The sequence below is a fragment of the Rhinopithecus roxellana genome, chromosome 3 (genome assembly GCF_007565055.1).
Source record: "Rhinopithecus roxellana isolate Shanxi Qingling chromosome 3, ASM756505v1, whole genome shotgun sequence".
Taxonomy (NCBI): Eukaryota; Metazoa; Chordata; class Mammalia; order Primates; family Cercopithecidae; genus Rhinopithecus; species Rhinopithecus roxellana.
This window is the reverse complement of record NC_044551.1, coordinates 91,912,402-91,937,490: the sequence shown is the minus strand read 5'-3', so window position 1 is coordinate 91,937,490 and position 25,089 is coordinate 91,912,402. Positions and strand designations below refer to the sequence as shown.

Here is a 25,089-nt window from a genome sequence, read left to right as displayed (position 1 = left end):
GTCCCTCCTGCCCCCTCTCATGACTACATAGCCCCATTGTATCTGACCCCCTCTCTCTGCCTGCTCTGCGCCTGCTCTGCGCATGTTCCCGCTGCTGGACCTGGCTGGAGGAAACAGCCATACATTTCCCCGACCACAGTACTTCTCCCCTGGTCCCCGTTTTCCTGCTTGTCCTCTCCCCAGCCCTCCTCCTGCCTCTCACCCTGAGCTGCTGACTCTGCTTCTCAGTTCTGTGAGCAAACAGATGCCAACAGGGAGCATCCACACTCTCCCGCCCCACACCCACCACCACCTGTGTCTGTGTCCACGTCCTCAGCCTGGCTTGGGTGCGTGAGGACTGTCCACACTGCCAAAGAAGGCAGGGCCTCCACTATACACCAGAACCTCCCCTCCTACTCTCCAGTTTCCTCTCTCCCTGGGTCACTGACTGTGATTTGTTTATTTTCCTCTCTGTGGTATCATTCTCATCCACATACAAATAGGCTGAGATTTCTTCCACTTAAAAAAGAAAAGGCTCATCACTGTATCTTCCCTCCGTCTTTTGCACAGTCTCTTTGCTCTTTTTTTTTTTTTTTTTTTTTTTGAGATGGAGTTTAGATCTTGTTGCCCAGGCTGGAGTGCAATGGTGCGATCTCAGCTCACTGCAACCTCTGCCTTCCGGGTTCAAACGATTCTTCTGCCTCAGCCTCCCAAGTAGCTGGGATTACAGGCATCCGCCATCACGCCTGGCTAATATTTGTATTTTTAGTAGAGACGGGTTTTCCCCATGTTGGTCAGGCTGGTCTCGAACTCCTGACTTCAAGTGATCCACTTGCCTCTGTCTCCCAAAGTGCTGGGATTATAGGCGTGAGCCACCGCGGCTGGCCTCTTTGTTCCTTTTTCTGTCAGAAGTCTTCTAAGAGTTTTCTGTGTTTACTGTCTTTAGTTCTTTCCTCTCTCATTCTCTCTCTGTTTTTTTTTTTTTGAGATGGAGTCTCGCTCTGTTGCCCAGGCTGGAGTGCAATGGCGTGATCTCAGCTCACTGCAACTTCTGCCTCCCAGGTTCAAGCAGTTCTCCTGCCTCAGCCTCCCAAGTAGCTGGGATTATAGGCATGTGCCACCACGCCTGGCTAATTTTTGTATTTTTAGTAGAAACGGGGTTTTACTGTGTTGGCCAGGCTGGTTTCCAACTCCAGGCCTCGAGCAGCCCGCTCACCTTGGCCTCTTGAGTGCTGGGATTGAGCCACCGTGCCCAGTCTCCTCTCAGTCTCTTTTAAGCCCACTGTGATTATGCTGTCACCCATGCCCTCGTCCAAACCTGTCCTTGTGGAGGTCACCAATGACCTTCACTTCGCCAAGCCCTGAGGGCAACTCTCACCATTCATTGCTCTCCCCTCGATACCCGTTCTTCACTTGGGTCTAGGACACCACACTTGGGGTCTTCCTCCCCCATCACTGGCTGTTCCTTCTCAGGCTCAGTCCTCACTTGCTGGTTCCTTCTGATCTCCCTGAATGTTTGTGTTGAAGGACCCCAGGGCTCAGTCTTCTAGATTTCTCTTTTATTCATCCACCATTATTCCCTGAAGGATGTCATTCATTCTTAAAGTTTAAATATCACCTACAGGCCGGGCGCGGTGGCTCAAGCCTGTAATCCCAGCACTTTGGGAGGCCGAGACGGGCGGATCACAAGGTCAGGAGATCGAGACCATCCTGGCTAACACGGTGAAACCCCGTCTCTACTAAAAAATATAAAAAACTAGCCGGGCGAGGTGGCAGGCGCCTGTAGTCCCAGCTACTCGGGAGGCTGAGGCAGGAGAATGGCGTGAATCCGGGAGGCGGAGCTTGCAGTGAGCTGAGATCCGGCCACTGCACTCCAGCCCGGGCGACAGAGCGAGACTCCGTCTCAAAAAAAAAAATAAATATCACCTACAGGCCTGGCGCAGTGGATCACCTGAGGTCAGGAGTTTGAGAGCAGCCTGGCCAACATGGTGAAACCCCGTCTCTACCAAAAAGACAAAAATTAGCCGGGTATGGTGGTGCTCGCCTGTAGTACCAGCTACTCGGGAGGCTGAGGCAGGAGAATTGCTTGAACCCAGTAGGTGGAGGTTGTTGTGAGCCGAGATTGTGCCACCGCACTCCAGCTTAGGGGACAGAGTGAGACTGTGTCTCAAACAAACCAACCAAACCTACATACAGTCATTCTTGGTATTTGTAGTAGTAAAGTTACTACAGACACTGAGTTAGCAAATCCTCAACTATTGCTCCTGGGGGAAAATACAGGTTAACTTCCTGTAAAGCTCTGGCCTGGTCACAGCGGTTTCCTCAGTTGACCCACACATCAGCCTGGTTTTATGTGTGTTTTTGTGGAAGACACCATTCTAATATATATTGTTGACTCATTAACAGGGAGCTCATGGCCAACAGGTCTGTAACTTGTGCCTGAAAAAAGCTTCTCCAATACACGCATTTTCCCCATAAGGCACATCACAGCCTTCCCGTGCTTAGCAACACTAGACAGCATGTGAGCCCTAAGTGTGGGGCCCTTTTAAACGGCAAAATCAACCCCTTAAAAAGCACAAAACTGTGCACGAAGACCGTGCAAAGGACACTTGTTTACACTGAGAGCTGAAATGAGAAGCAAAGTGTTGTGGGCACTTGGGCTGCTCTAACAAACGTGGCTTCAACAACAAACATTTCTCACAGTTCTGGAGGCTGGGAAGTCCAAGATCGAGGTGCTGGCAGATCCAGTGTCTGCTGAGCGCCTGTTTCTGGTTTGCAGATGGTCATCTTCTGGCTGTATTCTCACCCAGCAGAAAGAAGGCAAGCCAGCTCTCTGGGCTCCTCTGAGGTCCTCAACCCATTCTTGAGGACTCTGCACTTGTGAACTACCTGCCTCTCAAAGACCCCACCTCCAAATATCATTCCACTGGAATCAGGGTTTCAACATCTGACTTTTTGGGGACACATTCAGTCCATTGCACCCTGTGTGTCCTCAGCTGGGAATGTGGACATCGACAGTTCACATTTTTTGAATGTCCATGAATGATGGAGGGGTTACAAAATACACTCAGCAGGTATGGCTAGGCACAGTGGCTCACATCTGTAATCCCAGCACTTTGGGAGGCCGAGGTGGGCAGGATCATCCGAGGTCAGGAGTTCGAGAGCAGCCTGGCCAACATAGTGAAACCCCATCTCTATTAAAGATACAAAAATTGGCCGGGTGCGGTGGCTCACGCCTGTAATCTCAGCACTTTGGGAGGCTGAGGTGGGCGGATCACGAGGTCAGGAGATCGAGACCATCCTGGCTAACATGGTGAAACCCCATCTCTACTAAAAATACAAAAAATTAGCCGGGTGTGGTGGTGGGCGCTTGTTTTCCCAGCAACTAGGGAGGCCGATGCAGGAGAATCACTTGAACCCAGAAGGTGGAGGTTGCAGTGAGCCGAGATCATGCCACTGCACTCCAGCCTGGGTGACAGAGCCGGATTCTGTCTCAAAAACAAACAAACAAACAAACAAACAAACAAACAAACAAAAATTAGCCAGGCATGGTGGCGGGCACCTGTTTTCCCAGCAACTAGGGAGGAGAATCACTTGACACAGGAGAATCACTTGAACCCAGAAGGTGGAGGTTGCAGTGAGCCGAGATCACGCCACTACACTCCAGCCTGGGCAACCAGTGAGACTCTGTCTCAAAAAAAAAAAAAAAAAAAAGCAAGTAGATGAGTTCATGAATACAGAATCTGCAAACAATGAGGGTCAGCCGTATACTCACATCACTCTCAAAGTTGTCATTTTAGCTTGGGCCCCTGACCCTTGAACCTCTATCGTGTCACCCAGCTTTTCTCTGGGATGTGTAATAGATACCTGAGCCTTAATATGCCCCAAACTGAAGTCCTTATCTCCTCAAACCAGCTCTTCCCGCATCCCTTCTCATTTTTTTTTTTTTTTTTGAGGCGGAGTCTCGCTCTGTCGCCCGGACTGGAGTGCAGTGGCCAGATCTCAGCTCACTGCAAGCTCCGCCTCCTGGGTTTATGCCATTCTCCTGCCTCAGCCTCCTGAGTAGCTGGGACTACAGGCGCCCGCCACCTCGCCCGGCTAGTTTTTGTATTTTTGGAAGAGATGGGGTTTCACCGTGTTAGCCAGGATGGTCTCGATCTCCTGACCTCGTGATCCGCCCGTCTCGGCCTCCCAAAGTGCTGGGATTACAGGCTTGAGCCACCGCGCCCGGCCCCCTTCTCATTTAAACACACTCCACCCTCCGGTTGCTTAGGCAGGAACCCTTGTAATCATCACTGACTCCTCCTTTTGTCTGATGTCCCCACACATACAATCTGTCCGCAGAACTGAGTGGCTCTGCCTGTAAAATCTGCCCACACTTGACCATTCCCTCCCTCTCACCATCACCATCACTGGTGTAAGCTGCTTCATCTCTTGGCTGGATTGTTGCTGGAGCTATCCAACTGGACTTTCTTTTCTTCCTGTGCTACTTGATGATCTCTTCTTAAAACAGCATCCTAAATGATATATTTTTTTTTTTTTTGAAACAGGATCTCTCTGTGTCATCTAGGCTGGAGTGCCATGACATAATCGTGACTCACTGCAGCCTTGACTTCCCAGGCTCAAGGGATCTCCCTACCTGAGCCTCCCGTGTAGCTGGGTATACAGGCATGTGCCGCCATGCCCAGTTAATTTTTGATTTTTTTTGGCAGATATGGGGTCTTGCTATGTTGTCCAGGCTGGTCTCAAACAATCCTCCCACCTCAGCCTCCAAAAGTATTGAGATTACAGGCTTGAGCCACCGTGTCAGGCCAATGATACTTTTAATCAACTCAAATAAAGCCACTCACTTCCCCAAAATTCTCCAGTGGCTTTTGTCTCACACTGAGGAAAAACTGAATTCTTCCAGTAAAGCTCTGGGAACTCACACTGTTCCCTGCTGCTCTCTCCCCTGGCTCTTTCTGTTCCAGCCACACTGGTCTTGCTGTTCATCAGACATGTCGGACGTGCTTCTACCTCAGGGTCTTTGGCACTTGCTGTTTGTTCTGCCTCGACTGCTCTTCCTCCAGATATGTGCAGGGCACCACCCCTCACCTCCTTTGCCCAATGGTGCCTTTCCAACAAGCTGTTCCCCAATACACCATTGTAAATTGCAACCCACACCCTCAATCCAAGATTGTCTTCTTTCCTTCTCTGTTCTGTTTTTCTTCTTAGCATTGGTTACCATCTGAAAAGCACATTGTTTCTGTATATTTCATCCCACTAGACTGTATGATTCCTGAGGGCAGGGATTTTTATTTGTTTCATGCTTTGCTGTTTCCCCAGAACTTTCGACAGTGTTTGTCACAGAGTGGTGCCCCAATAAACATTGTGTGGATGACTGGATGAATATACATAAGTCTGGTTCTAGAGTCTTTGGTCTGTTCTATTGATGTATTTGTCTATCCAGCAATACCATACTGTTTTTTTTTTTTTTTTTTTTTTTTTGTTGAGACGGAGTCTCGCTCTGTCACCCAGGCTGGAGTGCAGTGGCCAGATCTCAGCTCACTGCAAGCTCCGCCTCCCGGGTTTACGCTATTCTCCTGCCTCAGCCTCCCGAGTAGCTGGGACTACAGGCGCCCGCCACCTCGCCCGGCTAGTTTTTTTTGTATTTTTAGTAGAAACGGGGTTTCACCGTGCTAGCCAGGATGGTCTCGATCTCCTGACCTCGTGATCCGCCCGTCTCGGCCAGGCTTGAGCCACCGCGCCCGGCCACCATACTGTTTTAATAGGTTTTGTTGTTTGGTAAATTAATTTCGCCTTCTCCATTTTCTTTCCGTTATCGTGGCTATTCTTGTTTCTTACCTCTTTTTATTAGTTTTAACATGAAAATTCATTTGGCATTTTTACTGTAATTGCATTGAATTTATAGGTTAGTGTGAAGAAAACTGCCATCTTTACAATATTACTTATTTTGCACATTGCTAATGACTCATCAATTTGCAAGATACATATCTTCATTTATTTAGGTCTTTTTTGTCCTTAATATTAAAAGGTAAATTTTCTTTAAATATCTTGCACATCTATTGTTAGCATTGTTCCTAGTTAACAAATGTTGGTATTATGAGTGGTATCATATAAAAATTATATGTTTTGGCCAGACGTGGTGGCTCATGCCTATAATCCCAGCATTTTGGGAGGCCAAGGCGGGCGGATAGCCTGAGGTCAGGAGTTGGAGACCAGCTTGGCCAACATGGTGAAACCCCATCTCTGCTAAAAATACAAAAATTAGGCCGGGCACAGTGGCCCATGCCTGTAATCCCAGCACTTTGGGAGGCTGAGGCAGGTGGATCACGAGGTCAGGAGTTTGGGACCAGCCTGGCTGACATGAAAACCCATCTCTACTCAAGATACAAATAATTAGCCGGGCGTGGTGGCGCGCGCCTGTAATCCCAGCTACTTGGGAGACTGAGGCAGGAGAATCGCTTGAACCCAGGAGGTGGAGGTTGCAGTGAGCCGAGATGGGCCATTGCCCAGTGTCTGCCTCCAAAGAAAGAAGTAAAAACTAAAAGGCAGAAATGAAATCCACAGGCAGACAGCCCAGCGCCACACCCTGGGCCTGGTGGTTAAAGATCTACCCAGATCTAATTGGTTCTGTTATCTATAGATAACAGACATTGTATAGAAATGCACTGTGAACATCCCTATCTTCTTTTGTTCGGATCTACCGGTGCATGCAGCCCCCAGTCATGTACTGCTTGCTCAATCAATCGCAACCCTCTCACATGCACCCCCTTAGAGTTGTGAGCCCTTAAAAGGGACAGGAATTGCTCATTCGAGGAGCTTGGCTCTTGAGACAGAAGTCTTGCTAATGCCCTGGGCCGAATAAACCCCTTCCTTCTTTAACTTGGTGTCTAGGAGTTTTGTCTGTGGCTGATCCTGCTACATAATGAGCTCATCTATCCTTAATTACCTCCTAAAGATCCTTTCTCCAAACACAGTAACACTGAGGGGTAGGGTTTCAACATGAATTTTGAGGGGACACAAACATTTGGCCCATGGCATGTTGAATTTTATCTGAGTGTTTTTTTTTTCTGTACCTCTTGTGATGATTATGTGAATTCACTCTAATTTGTTGATATCATGGATTACATCATAGAATGTGCAATGGCAAACCATCTTTGCATTCATGATGTAGTCATTATATATGCATTTAAAAATATATTGTCAGAATTCACGTGCAAATATTTCATGTAGGATTTTTGTACCTACATTTGTAAGTAAGAGGGTCATTCAATTTTTCATTTTCAATTTGTCTTTGTTCACTTTTTGTATCCAAGAAATTATTTGCTCCAAGTAGACATTTACTTCTGATTTTTTTTTTTGATTGGTGAATATTTTTGGTCAGGTCCCTCACCCCAACTTTCAGTTATAAAAAATTTTCAAATCCAGAAAAATGGAATAAATGGTACAGCAAACATTTATATATGGATCAAGTGGATTCAATAATTCTTGGCAATTTGCCATATTGCTTTACACGTCTGTGTGTGTGTCGTGTACACGTGTATTTTATGAGCCATTTGGGGATAAATTGCAGAGGTTATGACACTTCGTTGTTCAGTACTTAGTATATATCATCTAACTAGGAACATTCCGTACAACTGCTGTTCTCATACCTTAAAAAAGTAATGGTAATTCATAATATCAACCCCCATCCATATTCACTCCTTCTGTTGTCCCCCAAATGTCTCTTACAGCTATTCTTAATTGTGAACCAGGATCTAGTTAAGGTTCACATGGTGCAATTAGGTTTATTTCTCTTTTGTTTCTTTTAATCTGGGGTTGTCTCACCACCTTTTTTCCTGTTACTTTGAAATTTTTTTTAGCTTTTTTTTTTTTTTTTTTTGAGACAGGGTCTTGCTGTGTTGCCCAGGCTGGAGTGTGGTGGGCAATCAAATCAATTATAGCTCACTGTAGCCTCGAACTCTCAGGCTCAAGGGATCCTCCCACCTCAGCCTATCAAGGAGCTGAGACCGCAGGTGTGCACCACCACGCCAGGCCAATTTTTTTTTTTTTTTTTTTGGTAAAGACAGGGTCTCCCTATGATTTCCAGGCTTTTCTCAAACTTCTGAGCTCAAACAGTCCTCCCACCTTGGCCTTTCAAAGTGCTAGTATTACAGGTGTGAGGCATTACACCTGGCCAAGTTTCAAAGGCAGACATATAAAATAGTTGGGAAACATTTCCTCTCTTTTCTCTTTTACCAATTTCTTCTTTTTTTTTTTTTGTTTTCAAATTTATTAACATAAAGTTGTTTGTATTAATTTTTTATGATTTCTAAAGATAAAATTTGTCATGCTTGACCGTGTGAAGAGACCACCAAACAGGCTTTGTGTGAGCAATAAAGCTTTTTAATCACCTGGGGACAGGCCGGCTGAGTCCGAAAAGAGAGTCAGCGAAGGGAGATAAGGGTGGGGCCATTTTATAGGATTTGGGTAGGTAAAGGAAAATTACAAAGGGGGGTTGTTCTCTAGCGGGCAGGAGTGGGGGTCACAAGGTGCTCAGTGGGGGAGCTTTTTGAGCCAGGATGAGCCAGGAAAAGGAATTTCACAAGATAATATCACTTAAGGCAAGGACCGGCCATTTTCACTTCTTTTGTGGTGGAACGTCACCAGTTAAGGCGAGAGGCAGGGTATTTGCACTTCTTTTGTGATTCTTCAGTTACTTCAGGCCATCTGGGCGTATACGTGCAAGTCACAGGGGATGTGATGGCTTGGCTTGGGCTCAGAGGCCTGACAAAATCTTTATGTCACCTTTTCATTCCAGATACTGTTTTATTGTTGTGTGTGTGTGTTCATCATTCTTTCCCTTTTATTGATCAGTTTTGTTGGAGATGTGCCTATTTTATAACTTTTTAAGGAACCATATTTTAATCTCTTTGGTTTCCTTCTATTATTTCTTTCTTTTTCTTTTCTTTTCTTTTTTTTTTTTTTTTTTTTGAGACAGTGTCTCGCTCTGTCACCCAGGCTGGAGTGCAGTGGTGCCATCTTGGTTCACTGCAACCTCCGCCTCCCAGGTTCAAACGATTCTCCTGTCTCGGCCTCCTGAGTAGCTGGGATTACAGATGCATGCCACCATGCCCAGCTGATTTTTGTATTTTTAGTAGAGATGGGGTTTTACCATGTTGGCCAGGCTGGTCTCGAACTCCTGAGCTCCTGATCTGCCCGCCTCAGCCTCCCAAAGTGCTGGGATTACAGGTATGAGTCACCGCGCCCAGCCTATTTACTTATTTTCATCTCATTATTTCCTCTTTGTAGGGTTTGCTGTGTTCTGAATGTTTGTGTCCCCCCAGATTTCCTGTGTTGCAATCCTAATCCTCAAAGTTAATTGTATCACCCCTTAGGAGGTCAGGTCTTTGGGAAGTGATTAGGTCTCAGGGCAGAGCTCTTGCTATAGGGATTAGTGTCCTTATAAAGGAGACCCCAGGGAGCCAGCTAGTCCCTTCTAGCCCGTGAGGATACAAGGAGAGGGCGCCATCTATGAACCAGAAAGTGGACCCTACTCAACATTGCATCTGCCAGTGCTTTGAACTAGGACTTTGCAGCCGCCAGTACTGTAAGAAATAAACCTCTGCATTTATGAGCTACCCAGTTTATTGTATTTTGTTATAACAGCCTGAATGGATTAAGAAAGGCTTAATTCTATTTTTTTCTCTAACTTCTTGATATTTAGCTTACTTTCATTCTTTCCTCTTGTTTAAGTATATGCAGTCTAGGCTGTAAAGATGTCTCTACTGCTGTATTGATTGTATCAAGTTTTGCTATATAGTGTTTTCATGGTAATCCAGTTCGAAATCTTTTGGGTTTTATTATAATTTCTTCATTGCATTTGTATAACATTTGTTATATAAAATCTTTGCTGAATCTTTGATTGTGGTTTAATATGCAGGCAGTTTACCTCTGCTTGTAAAGACTCTGTGTTCTCCAGTTGTTAATGAAGGGAATTACATATGTCTTTGGGTTTAGTGCTCCTAGTTCCTCTTTTGTGATGGAACCCTAATTTTTGTTTTTTCTTTTTTTTGAGACAGAATCTCACTCTTGTTGCCCAGGCTGGAGTGTGCAATGGCATGATCTCGGCTCACTGCAACCTCCACCATCTGAGTTCAAGCGATTCTCTTGCCTTAGCCTCCCAAGTAGCTGGGACTACAGGCGCCTGCCACCATACCCAGCTAATTTTTGTATTTTCAGTAGAGACGGGGGTTTCACCATATTGGCCAGGCTGGTCTCGAACTCCTGACCTTGTCATCTGCCTGCCTCGGCCTCCCAAAGTGCTGGAATTACAGGCATGAGCCATCATGCCTGGTCTGGAATCTTAATTTTTAAAAAGTCTAATTTGAACCAGGCACGGTGGGTCACACCTCTAATCCTCGAACTTTGGGAGTATGAGGCGGGATGTTTGCTTGAGCCCAGGAGTTTGAGACCAACCTGGGCAATATAGTGAGACCTCGTCTATATAACATTTTTATTTTTAAAAAAGAAGCTGATTGTGGTGGCGTGTGCCATAGTCCCATACTTGAGCCCAGGGAGGAGGTCAAGGCTGCAGTGAGCCATGTTTGTGACCCTGCACTCCAGCCTGGGTGACACAGCGAGATCCTGTCTCAAAAAACAAAACCAAACAAAACAAATCCAAGTTGAGAATCTGTCTCAGCTAGTGAGTTTAATCTGTTTCCATTTATTTAAATGTAGGCAGGCCTGATGGCAGCGAGTTATCTCAGTCGTTTACAAATCATATTCCTTGTTCTACTCTTTTCCCACTTTCGCCGCATCATTTCATGCTTTTTAATGAACAGGTTTTTAATTTCCTAATTCCTTCCTGTTTTCTATTTTGATTCACCAAGTGTTTCCAGGCGAATTTCAAACCCCATTCTCACCGGAAATCCTCCCAGGTATTGTGTCTGCTGAATCTTTATTTGGATCGCCTCCTCGTGTATAGTTTTTGCTGATGAGCTGCCCTTCAGCGGGTGGTATTTTTGGCCTGGATTGTGGAAGTCTTGTGGTAAAGTGGATTTGCATTTGCCTCTGCCTGGTGTTCCAGGCGTTTCACTGGCCCCGGGTCCATTGTATTAATTTCTCAGCGAGGTATTCCTACTTTGCAAGCATGGTATACATTTGAGGATTGCTTTCTTTTTTCCCTTCCACTCAGAATCTAGACTGAGATGGGCTTCTCTGCACATGCCTGAGCCTGGCGGATGGAGCTGTCCTCGTTTTACTTTGGCCCCCTTACCTGAGACATGAACCTTTGGGGGCTCCGCATTGCAGGCGTGGGTCTCTTACAAATTCCCATCTCATGTGCTTCCAAGGCTCATTCTACACGTCAACACAAAACCCTAAGCACCCGACTGTTAGGGTGTGCTCCTGGGTTGGGTCCTGTCCCCCAACATCACTGCACCCCGTCAGCATCTGTGGGTGTCATCCTCACTCTGGCGTTCTGTTTCCTCTCCAGTCCTGGCCCCTGAAGACTCACTTTTCCCGATGAGCTCTTTCATCTCTATTTTTTTGTTGTTGTTATTTAGCCTGGCATTTCTAGCGTTTATAGCCTTGCTCTGCAGTGTGGCCACAACCAGAAGTTACCACTGATTTCTTACATAATACCATAGATGTCGTTAAAATGCATCTTTTTCTATAATCTTGATTTGAGCTTTACTTACCATTTATAGCCTTTAAATTTGCAGCATTCAGAATATAATGCTTGTTTCTCTCTCCATAGCCCGACTTCAATCTCTGCAATGGCTAACGAGGCTTATCCTTGTCCGTGTGACATTGGCCACAGACTTGAGTATGGAGGGCTAGGCCACGAGGTTCAAATCGAGCACATCAAGGCTTATGTCACCAAATCCCCCGTTGATGCAGGCAAAGCTGTGATTGTCATTCAAGACATATTTGGCTGGCAGTTGCCCAATACCAGATATATGGCTGACATGATCTCAGGAAATGGATACACGTATGTATAAAGTTGTGTTTCTTTGTTTACATTCCTATAAATTTCGGTGGTTTATTTTGTTCCCTTTAAAAAATAAAAGCACACCAGTCTGACTCTACAGTACCTAATGTACGTCAGAAACTTCCTTATCTGCCTGCGCTGAAGATAGTTGGGAAATGTCATGGGAAATTAAACACCCGCCTGTGTCCTCCTGGGAGTACCGGGCCTCTAGACTTGGTGGACACTGAGAATTCTTTTCGCCTGTGGGGCCTCGGCCAGACGTAGGCACTAGGTATCTTGGGCCGACCTCACCAGCTCCCAGATGGACCTGTGACTTGGCTCTTCAAGCAGCTCAGCCTCGTGTCAGATTTCACAGGCCTCTTTGGATGGCAGGGTGTCCAAGGCTCCTCCTGGTCTATACACGTACGGTCGTGGCCCCGTCTGAATTAGACTGGGGTTCAGAAGTGGCACAGTGAGACCTTGCTCCCCTCCCCAAGTTTACCTCTTTGTCTGGCCAAGTGGCCGTGGTCGCCTTTGACCAAGGCTGATACCCGATTGCTTCTTCTTTGCCCCAGTGAAAAGCGCAGAGGAGAGCCAGAACCTTCCTTCCTCTCCAGCGTCAGAAAGCATCAACCCAGCAAGCCCTGAGCTTGGTGCGCGGCTACATTTCCTTTGTTTTCACAGAAAGAGAAGCTTTCTGTGAAAGGAAACCCAAGGGTGAGCCTACCTCGTTTTTCTAGGAAGAGAAACTGGCTTAAAGGAATCATGTCCACCCTGGCGGGATGCTGAGTCAGTGCTGAATGAAAAGACCTTCCTTGAAGTTTTCCTTTTTCATGTCCCCAGATGAGGGGACTTGACTTTCTAGGGGCAAGCCCAGTAAAAAAAATAAAAATAAAAAAATAAAATAGCTAGCTTCGGTTGCTCAGCCAGAGCCGGTGCTAAGGGCATGACTGGGCTCATCACCCTTAATCCTCCTGGCAGCCCCTTGAGGGAGGAGCTGTTACTGCTCTCATTTTGCAGATCAGGAAACCAGGCCATAAAGAGCGCTTTGCGGCTGCCCCAGATCACCAGCCCAAGCAGCCCATCAAATGGCATTGCTGTTTCTGTTGTTTCACGGCGGGTCCTTTAACAAGGGTCGGGACATAAAAGATAAGGAAAGACCCCTATTTTACAAAGCCCTTTCACATGTACACCATTTTTTTTTTTTGCCCTCGAGAGAATCCTCTGAGGTTGTGCAGTGCAAGCGTGCTGTTTATTTGTCAGATGAGAAAATGAGGCTAGAAGTGGTGACATGACTTGTTAAGGCCACACAGCAGCGTGGGGTGTACTGAGACTTGAACTTGGATTTTCTCACTCCAGTTTCAGTGTTCTTTTTACCCCTACAGCGGGAGCCCTGTTCCTCCAACCAGGTGGCAATTCTATTTGGGGAAACAGTTGGGAAACAAGACTGGACTGGAGCAGTTGGCTTCATCCCTCTGGGTTGATTTGCGTGGAAGAGCGACCTGGACTGGGGCCAGGCTTGTTTGCTCCCTGCTGCCCGTCTTAGAACATACCCTCTGGATAGGAAATGGTGCTTCGCCAGCGTCTTGGGTGGAGGCTGGGAACATTGCCTGGTCATAGTGACTGGGCATGTTAGCCAGGTGTGCCCTCTGGCCTGAGGCTCATGTGAAAGGCCAGGAGTCCCCCAGGCTGGCTGAGAGGGGCTGGAGGGGCCCTCAAAACCACCCGCCTCAGGCCCACTCCCCCAGGTGCCCCCACATCCCATGCCAGCCTATCCCATGGGAGTGTGCCCTGTGGATAGCCTCATCATTTGCAGGGCTGGGTTACCAGCAGGCTGCCAGACGCTGTGCACCTGCGGTTGTGAAACCTAAGATGGCTTGGCCCGGTGCCAGGTGGCTGCTTTGCCGCGCTCAAAGTTGGCCTTCACACCCACTGCTTTTCCTTTTCTCCGAGCCAGAATCACCAACGTAGCAAGTTTTTAAATAATGCAAGCAAAATACTGAGTCAAGCAACTCTGAAACTAAGATCAATTCACATCCATATTTTGCAGAACCATTGTTCCAGACTTCTTTGTAGGGCAAGAGCCTTGGGACCCCTCTAGCGACTGGTCCACCTTCCCTGAGTGGGTGAAAACAAGAAATGCCCAGCAGATCGATAGGTGAGTTATCTGCAGACGTGGCCATGTACACGGTACGGCCCAGGGAGGTGAGAGCTGGGTGGGCTTCACCTTTCAGACAGTACTCCTTACCTCAGGGTGGGACTTCTCCACGGCCGGTGGAATTCTTCCCATGGCACAAAGGAGAAAATTTTTCTGTGTGTTTTGAGACGGAATCTTGCTCTGTTGCCCAGGCTGGAGAGCAGTGGCACGATCTCAGCTCACTGCAACCTCTGCCTCCCAGGTTCAGGCATTCTCCTGCCTCAGCCTCCCAATTAGCTGGGATTACAGGCTCCCGCCACCATGCTTGGCTAATTTTTGTATTTTTAGTGGAGACGGGGTTTCACCATGTTGGCCGGGTTGGGATATTTTTTTAATTAAAATTTTTAGGCAGGGCATGGTGGCTTAAACCCATAATCCCAGCATTTTGGCAGGCTGAGGCTGGCTGATCACTTGAGATCAGGAGTTTGAGACCAGCCTGGCCAACATGGTGAAACCCTGTCTCTACTAAAAATACAAAAAACAAACAAATAAACAAAAAACTTAGCTGGGCATCATGACGCACGCCTGTAATCCCAGCTACTCAGGAGGCTGAGACATGAGAATCACTTGAACCTGGGAGACGGAGGTTGCAGTGAGCCGAGATCACGCCACTGCACTCCAGCCTGGGGGACAGAGCAAGATCCCGTCAAAAAAAAATTAATTAATTAAAAATTTTAAAATAAAATAGAGATGGGGTCTCACTATGGGCATGAGCTGCCGCATCCAGCCAGGATAGCATTCTTTATGTGATGATGATCAATATCAAACAATATTTTTATGAGCGCCATCTATGAAAATAGAGGTTTTAGTGCATCTGTCACTTGAGTAGTGTACATTTTACCTAATATATAGTTTTTAGCCCTCCCCCTTCTGAGTCTCCATAGTCCATTATATCACTCTGTGTGCCTTTGCGAACCTACCCACAGCTTAGCTCCTATTTATAAGTGAGAACGTACAGTATTTGGTTTTCCATTCCTGAGTTACTTCCCTTAGAAAAATGGCCTCCAGCTCCATCCAAGTTGCTGCAAAAGATATTATTTTGTTCTTTCTTATGGCTGAGTAATAGTCCATGGTGTATATATGCCACATTTTCTTTACTCATTGGTCAATGGGCGCTTAGGTTGCGTATCTTTGCAATTGTGCTGCAATAAACATACATGTGCAGCCCACTTCCACTTTGGTACATTGTTTCTAGTTGAAAATGTGTTCTAAGTTCCAATCAGTTTGCAGATGAATCATTTGCCGGGCAAGGGTCACTATTCTTGGTCCCCTCATGGCTGAAATAGTCCTGGTGGCTTTCCAAATTTGGCAATGCAGAGTGGGGAGTTTTGGGGAGAGAGTGAATGTGTGAAGTCAGAGAGTGTCTGGGCGTCTGTCCATAGTTATGGCTAGTCATGGGAGAGAGGAGAGAGGAGGTTCTTCTCCTGGGAGACTCGGGACAGAGAAGACTGGGGCACTCTGCAGGGAGCAGGTCATGGACTTGGGTCTTACGAACCATGCTGTGGGCTGTGGCCTTCATCCCGAGGCTGTGGAAGACTGCTCAGCTCTCAGCTGGGAGTGAGCTGGTTGGATCTGTCTTTTGGGAAGAGCCCAGCTTGCCTGCAGCTGTCAGGCAGTTGGAGGAGGGCTGGGCTTGGCAGGAAGACATGCTGGGATGATGCATCAGTTGGGGCAGAGGTAGTGAGGATAGAGCTCCCAAAAGAAGAATCCTTGGCAACTTCAAGAACAGTTGCTGATACAGTCCTGTTATCATCAGCACAGCCCTTTGAGGGGTTCACAAAATAACCCTGATTCTTGAATATTTTTTCTTTCTGTTCTAGAGAGATCAGTGCTGTCTTGAAGTATCTGAAACAACAGTGTCATGCCCAGAAAATTGGCCTCGTGGGATTCTGCTGGGGTGGAACTGCTGTCCATCATTTGATGGTGAAATACTCAGAATTCAGGGCAGGGGTATCTGTCTATGGTAAATCTGCCTTGTGTATTTTTACTCCGTGCAAAAGGGAGGGGTGGAAGAGTGACAGCAATCAGAAGCCTCCCCATCCAGTGTAACACAACCCCCAATAATGTGAAGACTGCCCAGCTTATGGAAATGGGCTTTAAGAATCTGAAAATAGAGGTGGAGGTTTGTCATGCAGTTAACCAGAGGATGTCACTGGGAGTCAAGAGGCCTTGGTCCCAATGTTGTGACTTTGGAAAAGCCACCTAACCTGAGCTCTCCATTTCTTCACCTAGGATGAAGGGGATAGCATTTTTTTTTTAATGTAATCATGATCAGTATCACCCAAGATTTTTATGAGCAGCATCTATGAAAATATTTTTCTGGTGGTGGCTAACGCCTGTAATCCCAACAGTTTGGGAGCCTTAGGTGGGCAGATCACTTGAGCTTGGGAGTTCAAGACCAGCCTGGGCAACATGGCAAAACCCTGTCTTTACAAAAAACACAAAAATTAGCTGGGCGTGGTCACGTACACCTGTAGTCCTAGCTACTCAGGAGGCTGAGGTGGGAAAATGCTTGAGCCCAAGAAGGTTAAGGCTGCAGTGAGCCATGATCACACCACTGCCCTCCAGCCTGGGCGACAGAGCAAGACCCTGTCTCAAAAAAAAAAAAAAAAAAAAAAAAAAGAGAAAGAGAAAGAAAGATCGATTTTTCCAAGATACAAATTGCTCTAACTGTACACAAACATGCACACACACTAAAGACAGAAAGAAAGCAAAAGCAGCCAGGCGCGGTGGCTCACGCCTGTAATCCTAGCACTTCGGGAGTCCAAGATGGGCAGATGGCTTGAGCCCAGGAGTTTGAGACAAGCCTGGGCAACATAGAGAGACTTTGTCTCTATAAAAAAGTTTTAAGGCCTGGTGTGGTGGCTCATACCTGTAATCCCAGCACTTTGGGAGGCCAAGGTGGGTGGATCACAAGGTCAAGAGTTCGAGACCAGCCTGGCCAATATGGTGAAACCCCGTCTCTACTAAAAATACAAAAATTAGCTGGGCATGGTGGCAGGCGCCTGTAGTCCCAGATATTCAGGAGGCTGAGGCAGGAGAATCGCTTGAACCCGAGAGGTAGAGGTTGCAGTGAACCAAGACTGTGCCACTGCACTCCAACCTGGGCAACAGAGTGAGACTCTCAAAAAAAAAAAAAAAATTAAAATTACTTGTGTGTACTGGCATGTGCCTGTGCTCCCAGCCTCTCAGGAGGCTGAAGCAGGAGGATCACTTGAGCCCAGAGGTTTGAGGCTGCAGTGAGCTATGAATGCACCACTGTACTCCAACCTGGGTGACAGGGAGTGAGACCTTGTCTCTTAAAAAAAAAAAAAAAAAAAAAAAAGCAAAGGAAAACACACTCTAAAATGTAAATAGCAATTTATACATTTTTTGCCAAAACCAAAGTTATTACAGCAATAAAATAACATATCTGTATATAGAAGCTGCTTGCTAAACTCATGATATAGAAGCATTCAGACCAATAGATAAACAGAAACAAAAAAGACACATAGGAAATATAGTCTTTAAAAATAATGCAGATGCTCCTCTACTTACAGTGGGGCTAAGTCCTGATAAACCCATCGTAAATTGAAAATATCCCAAGTCGAAAATGCATTAATCCACCTCACCTACCAAACATCATAGCCTCACCTGGCCTGCCCAAAACACCTGCATCTGACGACAGTTGGGCAAAGTCATCTAACACAGGGCCTATTTTATAGTAAAGTCTTGAATATCACATGCAGTTTATTGAATTCTGTACTGAAAGTGAAAAACAGAATGGTTGTCTGGGTACTTGGAGTACGGTTTCTACTGAATGGGTGTCGCTTGTGCACCATTGTAAAGTCGAAAAATAGCAAGTGGAACCGTCGTTAGGCCTGGGAACATCTGAAGTGGATCATGAAGTTATACTAATGATTCTTTCTTGGCTTAATGGTTCCTCACTGTGGTATTTTCAACTACTTTTAGCATTAAAAAACCCTTTAAATATTGACTTAGGGCAACACAAAAGGACATAAACTCAAGTCAGTGGCCAGCTGCCTCTTTGAACAAAGGAGCTGAGAGATGCTTTGTCTAGACCATGCTTTTGTGCATTTAGCAAAAGGCGGTCAGGAGCGGATGCCTCCCCGGCGCCACCTTCTGGCCGCTGTTGTGCAGTGTGTGAGCTGCCGAGCGTGGCCGGGCTCAGGCTCAGGATATCAAGAGGCCCATCCACAGAAGTAGCTTTGCCAGAGTGGGGAAGGGAGCGTGGCCACCTTTCCCATGGCTCCCTGCCTCCTAAAGAGGAGTTACAGGTGAAGGAGGCTCTCTCTGTTACTTAGCTCTTCTGTGCTGCCATCAGGAAGTGGAAAAAAAGTTATGTTATTTACCTCTTCTTATCTTAAAATGGTAACTTGCTGCAAATCTTTTACTTACTTATTTTCCCATAGAATTGGACACACCCACAGGTTGTTTTCAGACAGCCTGGGTCGGGCAGAGCATGCTTCTAATTTCAGAATTAATCTCCAATGCTGAGATGAAAGATGAAAACCATTATTGTTATTTTTTGAGACAGCGTCTTGCTGTCACCCAGCCTGGAGTGCAGTGGCACGATCTTGGCTCACTGAACCTTCACTTCCTGGGTCCAAGCAATGCTTCTGCCTCAGCCTCCTGAGTAGCTGGGGCTACCATATCCAGCTAATTTTGTGTTTTTAGTAGAGACAGGGTTTTGCATTGGTGGCCAGGCTGGTCTCAAACTCCTGACCGCAAGTGATCTACCTGCCTTGGCCTCCCAAACTGCTGGGATTACAGGTGTGATCCACCTCGCCCAGCCAAAACCTGATTTTTATAGACCGACCTGCTAGGTCCAGGCAGTTTCACACTTCCACACTTGTGGTCTGGTGCGAATCTAAATACCCATTCAAATGACAGCTCCTCTTACAAACGAAACTACTCAGTGCATTCAAGCCAGAACCTGTGAGGCTTGTGTAGACCTGAGAAACTTCTCAAGCAAAGCTTTGAAAATGGTCCTGTTTGTAAATGAAGGTAGATCCCAGCGGGAGCATTCCTCAGGCTACTCTGGTGTCTTTCCATACTAAAGCAGCAGACGCAGACGAGGTCTCGTTCAATTATTTAATGGCCTGATTCCTAGTCCATAAAGTGGGCAGGTAGAGAGTAGGAAGATCTGACTAAATAAGTTTCTCTTGTACTCTTATGATCCTTTTTTTTTTTTTTTTCTCCGAGACAGAGTCTTGCTCTGGTCGCCCAGAGCTGGAGTGCAATGGCATGATCTCGGCTCACTGCAACCTCCACCTCCTGGGTTCAAGCAATTCTCCTACCTCAGCCTCCCAAGTAGCTGGGATTGCAGGCGCCTGCCACCACACCTGGCTAGTTTTTGTATTTTTAGTAGAGACAGGGTTTCACCATGTTGGCCAGGCTGGTCTCGGACTCCTGACCTCATGATCCACCCTCTTTGACCTCCCAGAGTGCTGGGATTACGGGCTTGAGCCACCACGCCCAACCTTTGGGTTTTTTTGTATTTGTTTATTTATTTATTTTTTATTTTATTATTATTTTTTAAGACAGGGTCTCACTTTGTTGCCCAAGCTGGAGTGCAGTGGCACAAACACGGCTCAGTGCAGCCTCAACTTTCCAGGCTCAAGTGATCCGCCCACATTAGTCCCCCCAAGTAGCTGAGACTACTGGCATACACCACCACACCCGGCTTATTTTTGTGTTTTTTGTAGAGACAGGGTTTTGCGATGTTACCCAGTCTGCTGTCAAACTCCTGAACCCAAGCCATCCACCTGCCTCAGCCTCCCAAAGTGCTGGGATTACAGGCATGAGCCACTGTGCCCGGCCTTCTTTTACGCTAGTCTTGTAAGTTGGGCCACTTCTGTGGAATGACTAGAAAAGGAAATAAAGCCCCAAAGCAGAGATTTTACTTTGAAAATCAAACCCAAATGCTGTAGTTTTCTGTGGCATGAGTGTGGGGGTCATATATCATGCCTCTGTGCTCATTTTTCAGGCATCGTCAAGGATTCTGAAGGCGTTTACAATTTAAAGAACCCCACCTTGTTCATTTTTGCTGAAAATGATATTGTGATTCCACTCGAGAACGTAAGTTGGCATCTTTTCTCTTCGTGTTTATTTGTTTTGAGACAGGGTCTTGCTCTGTTGCCCAGGCTGGAGTGCAGCGGTGCGATCTTGACTCACTGCAGCCTCCGCCTTCCAGGTTCAAGCCATTCTCGTGCCTCAGCCTCCTGAGTAGCTGGGACTACAGGCGCCTGCCACCACGCCCGGCTGATTTTTGTATTTTCAGTAGAGACAGGGTTTCACCATGTTGACCAGGCTGATCTGGCACTCCTGACTTCAGGTAATCTGCCCGCCTTGGCCTCCCAAAGTGCTGGGATTATAGGCGTGGGCCACCGCGCCCGGCGTCATTTGTGTATTTAGTAGCATGATTTGACATTCTGTGGGGAGTGGGAAGTCTTGAAGGATGCATTTGTTGCTCCAAATATTTCCAACATTACCATTTTAAAGATGGGTTTTATTCAATTCCACTTAGATCATTCCACTGTGGAAGCGTAACCTTCCCAAAACCTGCTTAAGGAAATGTCTGAGGAAAGTATTCTCAGCATGGCCTGGTTACCTGGTGGAGAAACAGGACCTCTTGCCCTGCTCCATGCTAACCCACAAATTGCCATAAAGCCTATGACCTTGTCCTACTTAAAGACAAGGATTTATTAAACACAGTCAGTTGATAAGGAAAAAGCAGAAGAAAAGTATGGTTCAAAAGCAGTCATTTAGCTGGGCGTGGTGGCTCATGCCTGTAATCCCAGCGACTCAGGAGGCTGAGGTGGGAGGATTGATTGAGGCTGAGAGTTTGAGACTAGGTTAGGCAGTCTAGCTAGATCCCTTCTCTACAAAAATGTAAGCAAATCAGCTGCGATGGTGGCACACATCTGTAGTCCCAGCTATTTGGGAGCCTGAGGCAGGGAGATTGCTCGAGCACAGGAGTTGAAGGTTGCAGTGAGCCACGATTGTGCCACTGCACTCCAGCCTGGGCGACAGAGTGAGACCCTGACTCTAAGAAAAAGAAGTAGTCATTTAGAAATTATTTTATAATATTAGTAACTCATGCATTAATGCAAATGATTTCACATAATAGATGTATCATTTTTACATTGCTCTGAAATCTCTCCTTTGCCAGATATAAGAACTGTGTTAGTTATAAAATTAGCAGTAAAGGCCCGGTGCAGTGGCTCATGCCTGTAATCCCAACACGTTGGGAGGCTGAGGCAGGCAGATCACCTGAGGTCAGGAGTTTGAGACTAGGCTGGTCAACATGGTGAAACCCTGTTTCTACTAAAAATACAAAAATTAGCTGGGCCTGGTGGCGTGTGCCTGTCATCCCAGCTTCTCCGGAGGCTGAGGCAGGAGAATCACTTGAACCTGGGAGGCAGAGGTTGCAGTGAGCCGAGATGGTGCCTCTGAACTCCAACCTGGGCAACAGAGTGAGACCCTGTCTAAAAAGAAAAAAATTAGCAGGAAAGAATTCAATGTAACTGTAGAACTTGTTTCTAATTTAAAGCATTGATGTTAAATTTCTGTTATGAGCAGTCACTGAAGATTTGGAGAATGGAAAGTACAACTAAAGGGTTAAAATCATGAAATCTTTTGCACACCAGGTATCTTTGCTGACCCAGAAGTTGAAAGAACACTGCAAAGTTGAATATCAAATTAAAACATTTTCTGGGCAGACTCATGGGTTCGTGCATCGGAAGAGAGAAGATTGCTCACCTGCAGACAAGCCCTACATTGATGAGGCGAGAAGGAATTTAATCGAGTGGCTGAACAAGTACATGTAGCAAGAATCAAGGGCAAGCCTTCCTAGAATAGCTTTCGTCCCAAAATTTGCTTGGAAATACTTAGATCATTTGATTTAATTTTCACTTTTATAAAATAAATGTAGGAATCCTAAAATTCATTATTTTATTTGAAACACAAATTCAGTAGGAAATAATGCATGAAATTATTTAATTTTTAACATGTACATCAAATCATAATTTAAAAACAAGGTCTGACTGGGTGCGGTGCCTCATGCCTGTAATTCCAGCACTTTGGGAGGCCAAAGTGGGTGGATCACCTGAGGTTAGGAGTTTGAGACCAGCCTGGGCAACATAGTGAGACCCCCATCTCTACAAAAAATACAAAAATTAGCTTGGTGTGGTGATGCACGCCTGTAGTCCCAGCTACTTGGCAGGCTGAGGCACAAGAATCAGTAGAACCCAGGAGGTGGAGACTGCAGTGACTCAAGATCATGCCACCACTGTACTCCAGCCTGGGCAACAGAGTGAGACCCTGTCTCAAAACTAACTAACTAACTAACTAACTAAATAAATAAATAAATAAAACCCAGGTCAGTACCTGGAGAATTTGAATGATAGAGTAATACCCTAATTATTAGTTAAAACCTACAGGCTGGGTGCAGTGGCTCATGCCTGTAATCCCAGCACTTTGGGAGGCTGAGGCAGGTGGATCACTTGAGGTCAGGAGTTCAAGACCAGCCTGGTCAACATGGTAAAATCCCATATCTACTAAAAATACAAAAATTAGCTGGGCGTGGTGGTGTGTGCCTGTAATCCCAGCTACTCAGGAGGCTGAGGCAGGAGAATCACTTGAACCTGGAGGCAGAGGTTGCAATGAGTCAAGATTGCGCCACTGCACTCCAGCCTGTGCAACAGAGTGAGACTCTGTCTCAGAAATCTCAAAAAAAAACAAACCTACAGCTGTTCAAGGACTAGCTGACAGGTCAAGTATGGCGATTTCTGGTCTTTGAATACATCATAGAAAGTGACAAATGCTGCAAAGCCATGAAGAACATGAACTATAAACTGGGGTAGACCACCACCCAGCTTAGCCAATTATCTATGCCACAAAACATCTGAATTTGACACATTTATATATTGCAATATGGGATGTATTGAGATCAAAACAGGATTGCATTGACCTAATTATATTAACCTAGTAAACTAATTTTTTGAATTTTTGTATTTGTAGCGTTTTTTTTTTTTTTTTTTTTTTTTTTTTTTTTTTTTTTTTTGAGACGGAGTCTCGCTCTGTCACCCAGGCTGGAGTGCAGTGGCCGGATCTCAGCTCACTGCAAGCTCCGCCTCCCGGGTTTGCGCCATTCTCCTGCCTCAGCCTCCCGAGTAGCTGGGACTACAGGCGCCCGCCACCTCGCCCGGCTAGTTTTTTGTATATTTTAGTAGAGACGGGGTTTCACCGTGTTAGCCAGGATGGTCTCGATCTCCTGACCTCGTGATCCGCCCGTCTCGGCCTCCCAAAGTGCTGGGATTACAGGCTTGAGCCACCGCACCCGGCCATTTGTAGCGTTTTTAAAAAGATAGCAGAAAACGGGGGGCTAGAGTTGTCACCCAGCCGCTGTCTCCTAGGCAGTGGATTTCCAAGCACTGACATTTTTCGGTCCCAGGGCCTGAGGCTACCTCAGAAATCTCTCCTGTGTTTCTGGTGGTAGCATAAAGGGGAGGGCCGATGAGAGAGTCTACACCTGCACCTGCGGGGTGCGTGCATGTGACTTCGGGCAAGTGACTTGATGTTGTAATTTTTTCCCTAATTTTGTATTGACGTCCTTCTCAGGTGAGAGTGGCTGTAAAGTCTAGCCCCGCCCTGATGGGGATTCTGGGGATGTGGTCGTGGGTGTTTCCCATGTGCCTTTCATAGGATCTTTCTTTGTCCTGGCAGACGACCTGATACCTAAGTGTCTAACCTGTGGCCAGGTGTCCCTCTCAAGGGAAGCTTGTTGATCCTGGCATATGCCCTTGTGGCTCTTGTCTGACCTGTGTCCAGTTTATTCCTACTGAGACAGCCACTCTCCCGGAGACCCCTGACCAGGAAAGAAGTTAGTATGGGGTAGAGGAGGCAGATCATCAGAACCCATGAAATGACAGAAGCAGTTTATTGCTTAGAGATCCAGAGAACAGAGGGCAGCATGCTTCGCAGGGCCAGCAAAAAGGGGGAGCCATCCAGGACACGTGGGCTCAACCAGAAGGTGGAGAACGAGAGAGAGAGAGGGAGCTGTGAGCCAAAGCTTTTATTGGAGCCCACGGTGCTATCTAAGCAGGTTTCCCATGGAGGTTCTAACTGGGGGGTTTAAAGCAAGCAGGCATGAGCCCGGGGACTCATGCTATGACTGAGAGGGGTCGGTGTGGGTAGGATATCAGCACGGCCCATGTGGGTGTGGGGGTCAGTGGGACAAGTCAAGCAGGTGATATCCAGCTGTTCGTGAGGAGGTGGTCCCAGGAGGCGGTTTTATGAGGCAGATGTCTGGATCTACCACCTTGAGGAACTGGGAGAAGTTGGATAACTAGAAACTGTGTTACTAATCTCTGCTTCTAGTATGAGAAAGTCCAACTTACAATCAAATGGATGCTCAGGAAACATACAATTAAAAGAATTCCCCAAACTTGACCTTCCTGAGCCTCAGTTTTTGCATCTGTCAAATGGGTATGAGGAGACCTTTTGCCTAATGTTGAGAGAATCCAAGCCTGAACAGGGCTGGTCTACTGTGGACACTTAGTTGTGGACCCCCACAGGCCAAAGCCCTTGCCTGCTGAGGGCTGCTCCCAGGAGGCCTCACGCATTCATCCGGCCTCCCAGGAAACCCCTGAGATGTGCTGGGCTTTTGCCCTGGATTGGTATCGGTGAGCATGTAGCCAGTAGCCAGAGTCTTCAACATAAATGGGAGGGTCTAAAATTCGTGCGAGAATGAACCAAGGGTGTGGCTGTATCCTTGATGGTGAGCTTGGGGCCTGGGCAGCCTTCTTTCTGCTGAGTCCTTTGGTCAAATGTCATGGTGGTCTGAACCAGCACTGCAGATGGAAGTGTAATGTAAGTCACACACGTTCTTCTTTAAAAAGATTTGTTCTTCAGTGTCTATTAGACAAGCAGATAAATGAAGGTAAAGGGAAAA

General features: G+C 46.6%; 1 protein-coding gene across 1 annotated transcript in view; it reads left to right on the top strand.

Moving 5' to 3' along the window:
* The window catches only part of CMBL (carboxymethylenebutenolidase homolog), a 31,517-nt gene extending 8,370 nt beyond the window's left edge, over window positions 1–23,147 (top strand). Inside the window, exons 2-6 of the mRNA XM_010356673.2 lie at window positions 11,723–11,956; window positions 13,986–14,093; window positions 15,953–16,095; window positions 20,122–20,213; window positions 21,785–23,147. Coding sequence (XP_010354975.1) covers window positions 11,742–11,956; window positions 13,986–14,093; window positions 15,953–16,095; window positions 20,122–20,213; window positions 21,785–21,964 — 738 coding nt within the window. The 5' untranslated portion in view covers window positions 11,723–11,741 and the 3' untranslated portion in view covers window positions 21,965–23,147. The remainder of the gene's footprint in view (window positions 1–11,722; window positions 11,957–13,985; window positions 14,094–15,952; window positions 16,096–20,121; window positions 20,214–21,784) is intronic.
* The last annotated feature ends 1,942 nt before the right edge of the window (window positions 23,148–25,089 follow it).